Source organism: Penaeus chinensis, chromosome 23 (genome assembly GCF_019202785.1).
Source record: "Penaeus chinensis breed Huanghai No. 1 chromosome 23, ASM1920278v2, whole genome shotgun sequence".
NCBI lineage: Eukaryota > Metazoa > Arthropoda > Malacostraca > Decapoda > Penaeidae > Penaeus > Penaeus chinensis.
The window spans coordinates 2,887,567-2,892,566 of NC_061841.1; the positions used below are offsets into that span (position 1 = coordinate 2,887,567).

The 5,000-nt window shown below is 35.3% G+C and overlaps 2 protein-coding genes across 4 annotated transcripts in view; one reads left to right on the forward strand and one right to left on the reverse strand.

The window, feature by feature from the left end:
- The window catches only part of LOC125037450 (voltage-gated hydrogen channel 1-like), an 11,032-nt gene extending 9,583 nt beyond the window's left edge, over positions 1 to 1,449 (reverse strand). The window contains exons 1-2 of the mRNA XM_047630596.1: positions 1,441 to 1,449; positions 893 to 985 (exon numbers count right to left, since the gene is read on the reverse strand). Coding sequence (XP_047486552.1) covers positions 893 to 985; positions 1,441 to 1,449 — 102 coding nt within the window. The remainder of the gene's footprint in view (positions 1 to 892; positions 986 to 1,440) is intronic.
- LOC125037391 (putative inorganic phosphate cotransporter) overlaps positions 1,342 to 5,000 on the forward strand; it is a 16,793-nt gene continuing 13,134 nt past the window's right edge. The window contains exons 1-5 of one of the 3 annotated variants that reach the window (XM_047630499.1): positions 1,342 to 1,408; positions 2,339 to 2,500; positions 3,009 to 3,051; positions 3,845 to 4,041; positions 4,829 to 5,000. The exon at positions 4,829 to 5,000 is cut by the window's right edge and continues 62 nt beyond it. In XM_047630499.1, the coding sequence (XP_047486455.1) occupies positions 2,411 to 2,500; positions 3,009 to 3,051; positions 3,845 to 4,041; positions 4,829 to 5,000 (502 nt within the window). In that variant the 5' untranslated portion in view covers positions 1,342 to 1,408; positions 2,339 to 2,410. Of the gene's footprint in view, positions 1,409 to 1,540; positions 1,632 to 2,338; positions 2,501 to 3,008; positions 3,052 to 3,844; positions 4,042 to 4,828 lie in introns of those variants that run through there. The other 2 variants (XM_047630501.1, XM_047630500.1) reach the window with 2 other exon arrangements.

Sequence of the window (5,000 nt, forward strand, 5' to 3'; positions counted from 1 at the left end):
TGTGTGTGTGTGTGTTTGTGTGTGTGTGTGTGTACATGTAGGTGTGTAGGTATATGTGTGTATATGTATATATGTGTATGTGTATGTGTATATGTATGTATATGTATGTATGTATATGTGTGTGTGTATGTGTGTGTATGTATGTATGTATGTATGTATGTATGTATGTATGTATGTATGTATGTATGTATGTATGTATGTATGTATGTATGTATGTATGTATGTATGTATGTATGTGTGTGTGTGTGTGTTTGTGCATATCTTAATGTGTAAGTGTGCATATGCATATACATTTACATCTATATTTGTGTGTACATGAACATGTCTGTGTGTATGGACAACCTTATCATTCAAATTAATGATAAGGTGCTAATAAATTCATGTATTTTCAAGTTATTCCAAGAAATGGTTAAAATTCTATAGAAATCACTTAAAGTACCTCCTCTACTTCACCTTTACCTTTTCAAGATACTGAACAATGAAGAGGCTAAAAATAAATCTAACCTCAAAACTGGTACTGACAAAAAAGTTCCTGGAAAAAGCTGTACGTAAATATAAAAATATATAACAACGCCAATCTATTGCAAGACATATCAGTATACACTTTTAAAACCAAAACGGACACTCTCTCCCATATAACTAAACCATTTACTACCTAACACGTAGCTTTATTTAATATTTTTTCACCCCAACAAACTCGAACGAACTTATTACCTCAACCTCTCAACGTCGTCAATTCTTATTCACAAACACTATTTTGACTTCACTATCACAATCCCAACCTCCACCACAACCACATCTATCTTTCCCTTAAACAAGAATTCCTTCATAAACACTGGTCGTCAGTTTTATCACAGACTATATTTAGCACAATGCCTCTTCAAAGACGTACCTTGTTCACACCTTCTTCTTGTTGTTGTTTACCTTCCCATACTACGTCAAAAAAGTATGCCGTTCGTCTAAGAGTCGCATCCGGATTTTTGCTCTTTTAGGGTTTGGGATGCGGGATTTTTTTCTCTAATATTCTGTTATTGTATTGTGTCTAATTTGTTGCTCTATATACGGTATCTAATATGTTACGCTATTATCGTACGGGATTTAATATGTTTCTTTTCTGTCTTGTAAAGTAACTGAAGCTGAGAATATTTGGTAAAGTTACATAGGACCAATCTAACTCATGTGTTCTTCATAACTATGCATTAGAAAAATGTCTTTAAAAAATCTCATCAATTCACGTAAGCATATTTCCCAAACTCTATACACATATCTCTATCACACACACAAATGGATAGATAAATACACACATTTCCTAAAAGGTGAATCCGCGGATTAGCTTACACGAACAAAACATCAACGCTGGACGTCACCGTGGAAACTCAACCGAGGGACAAACAAACGTATGGACGAGGTAATATAGGCGATTTCACAGCTTTTCCTCACCGCTATCATTATTTCGGCAATTTTGTAATATTAGCTAAATCATATAGAGTTGCCGGAGTCGTTGTTTAAGTTGAGGTATGGGTTTTGTGTATTAGAAGTGACACGTCACGAGTTCAAGTCCGTAGAGGATTTGCTTGATAAATGAATCGTGCAGGTGACACGGTCTTGCCTTTACGTGAACTGTTTAGTGGGTTAGTGGCTTTAAGCGTATTATTAAGGTGTATTTTTAGTTTTATTGTGGAAAGGTAGTATTCTTTGGTGTATGTGGAGTGACTGCAGAATGTCTAGTTTTTAATTTGTAATTTTTCGAAAAATATGTGCAATAAAGACAAAACATTTGATATTCCAGTGCCTCGTCCATATGTTTATTGTATTTACATCGTTGTTTTACCATCTGGAGCTGAATTTTAGTTTCATTTAAAAGTACAACATATCAGAATTGAAATATGTAGTCATCAGCATAGATAATTATTTTAATAATACTCATCTTTTTATGCAGGAAAGAGCAAGTGATGTCAAGCAAAATGTGATATTATTTTCTAATTATGTACTATTATTTCAATCAAAGGTGTTTAGTGTATAATTATAGACACTCAATATCACTGAATAAATTATGAATTGTTAAACTTTACTACATTATCAGATACTTACCAGTTTGACTAAACTTCTGTAATAGAGCTAATAGATATTTTGAAATTGCATGAAGTGATAGAATATATTTTCTTTAAGTTTTCAAATACCTTTACAGTACTCTATTTTGTTAAAGTCAATTTTTGTCTCTTTGTAATCAGAAAGTTATCTATAATTATCAAAGGCCAAGATAATCCTAAATGATTGTGAAATTAAATGACACACATTAAAGCTTACAAGATTTACAGCCATGCAATTTTATTCACAGATGCCTGCATAATTGATCGCAAGTGAGCCCTTGGATGCTCACCTACACAAGACGTATTGCAGCAGAGGCAGCATGAGGGGGAAGAACGGGGCAAGATGGTGGCCTCGGATTCTGTCATATACAGGTTACTCTCCAGTATCAGACCAACACAAATTAATAACAGTAAGTTATGTTTTATTTGGTGAACATGGAAAATGGTCGACTTTTCACATCCACAGAGTTTTGATTGTTTTTATTCAGCTTTTTCTATGATTGTTATTCTTTTATGCTACATATGAGATTGAGGGTAACTGTATTTTGCTTTAAATATTGGGGGGTAAAAAATTTAATCTCAGGAAAAAGTATTGATTAACCCTACATTGATGGTACCAGAAATCTCTTGGTACCACTCATTCTGGTGACTTCTGGCAACTGTCCAGCCATTTGGCTGGACAGTTCCTAATTGACTCGACTCTGTTGTGATGGCTATAGCTGTACATGTCATAATGAGTTAGTTTTTCATGACGGCTATAGGCGTGCCCACCTGTAATAGGTTAAGAAGTTTATACTCTGTGAACAATACAGTCTTCAAGATATGGATCTTTACTGAGACTTTTGACAGGTATATTTATTGTTGCTTTTATCTTTGAGTATTAACAAACATTACTTATACATCTGTTATGACTTTCAGAAAGACGTAGAAAACATTTCGTCAGAAGAACCAAAGAAATCAAGTAAGTGAAATTAACCCAAAGACCCTGGGAAAATGCTGTGTTCACTGTAATATTGTTCTCTGAAAAGTCTCTGCACATAGATGGCTCTGAATGTGCTTAACTATAAGGGTCATTTAGTAGACTTTGTGACCTGATTTCACCTCTCCTTGAGTATGCAGGAAAAGCACTTTTTACTATTGCTATTGAAAACCAATGCAATTTTATTATAGACTTCATAATTATTATGTTATTGACATTACTAACAGCAATATGAGATATCAGAAAATATTTTAAAAAGTCAAGGAAAAGGATAAACAGGTGAGACAGGTAGTACTCTTAACTAGCTCATTGGTGACTTAGTACTTGTGGAGCCATTTATATGTAAAAACAATCAATAAAGTAAGTTAATAGTGGGCATGGCATGTACAAACATGCCATCCCTGGCAGCCTGGGGTTAAATGTAATGTCTGTAAGATTGCTTACTATCAAGAAAATTAAAAGTGGAAAGTCATTTATATCATTAAAAGATATGTAATGGAGTATTGATATATGAAGTTATTAATTGCTAATATGCAGTTACATATGCATGTACAAGGGACATTTATATATATGTGTGTGTGTGTGTGTGTGTGTGTGTGTGTGTGTGTGTGTGTGTGTGTGTGTGTGTGTGTGTGTGTGTGTGTGTGTGTGTGTGTGTGTGTGTGTGTTTATTCACAAATGTATGTATACACTACTTGATGTATATTTATATCTATCTGTCTTGCTATCTAGTTATTTATAACAAAAAGTAATATATTTGATTTTTCTTCTTCAGAATTTGGTGAACGTCATGTTTTGATAACTCTGCTGTTCTTTGGATTTGCGGTTGTGTATGCCATGAGAGTCAACTTGTCTGTAGCCATAGTTGCCATGGTTAAGAATCGCCCTCACACCAAGAAAGTCTCGCTGGAGTATGATGACACCTGCCCTCTCCCGGCAACTCAGAAATCAAAAGATGCAGCTACGGAGACAGTATGTACGGCCTGATGTTTTGTGGTTGTTAACCCATTCATCCAAGTATTATTTCATGGTAGACTATCCCTCACACCAAGACTATATCTTTGCACAGTTGAGCCTTCTCTAATATGTACATGCCAAACAGCCATGTACTTGTTTGGGCCTGGCTACACATATTTAGGGGAAATAGCTCCTCTAAAGCAGGCTTAAAGACCCATTTTAGGATCATTATCTAAAAAATTGTTTGTGCCACAGCCAAGAGTAGAAAAAGTAATGTTATTCTATATTTCTTGTGCCTCTGATTTCTCCAGTGGGGGTTTCTGTCATGATGGGGTGAAGTTAAAGGGAGGAGGTTTATTTCTTAATGAGTTACTAATGGTTATTGTTTTTTTATGTGGTTATAGTAATTCTTTGACAGTCTTAAAACTGTAATCCTGTTTTAGCCATGTTTAGTTTTAAACTTATGTGGAATTTAAGAGTAACTTACAGTAATAGCTATTTCCTCTTTGTGGAAGAAGCAAGGATTTCAAATTTCAAATGCAATTTCGATAATATACACATTTAACCCCTCAATGACGGTATCAGAAATCTCATGGTGACACTGACTCCAGTACTTCTGGAACTTTCCGCTTGACATGCTTTAGCACATCACGATGCCTATAGCGGTACCCGGCATGATGAGTCGGTTTGTTTTGATGGCTTTAGGCATATCCCAGCAGGTATGGGATATACAGTATATAAATAATATATAGACAGTATGCAAAATATCCTGAACTATTACCTTACATTTCTGATATTACAGACTGGGGAATTTGACTGGGATGAGCAGACTCAGGGAATGGTGCTTGGTTGTTTCTTCTATGGGTATCTCCTGACGAATTACATAGGCGGCAGATTAGCAGAGAGGTTCGGAGGGAGGTTGGTGTATGGTCTTGGGGTGACCCTCACTGCTGTCTTCACTGTCATCTCCCCTT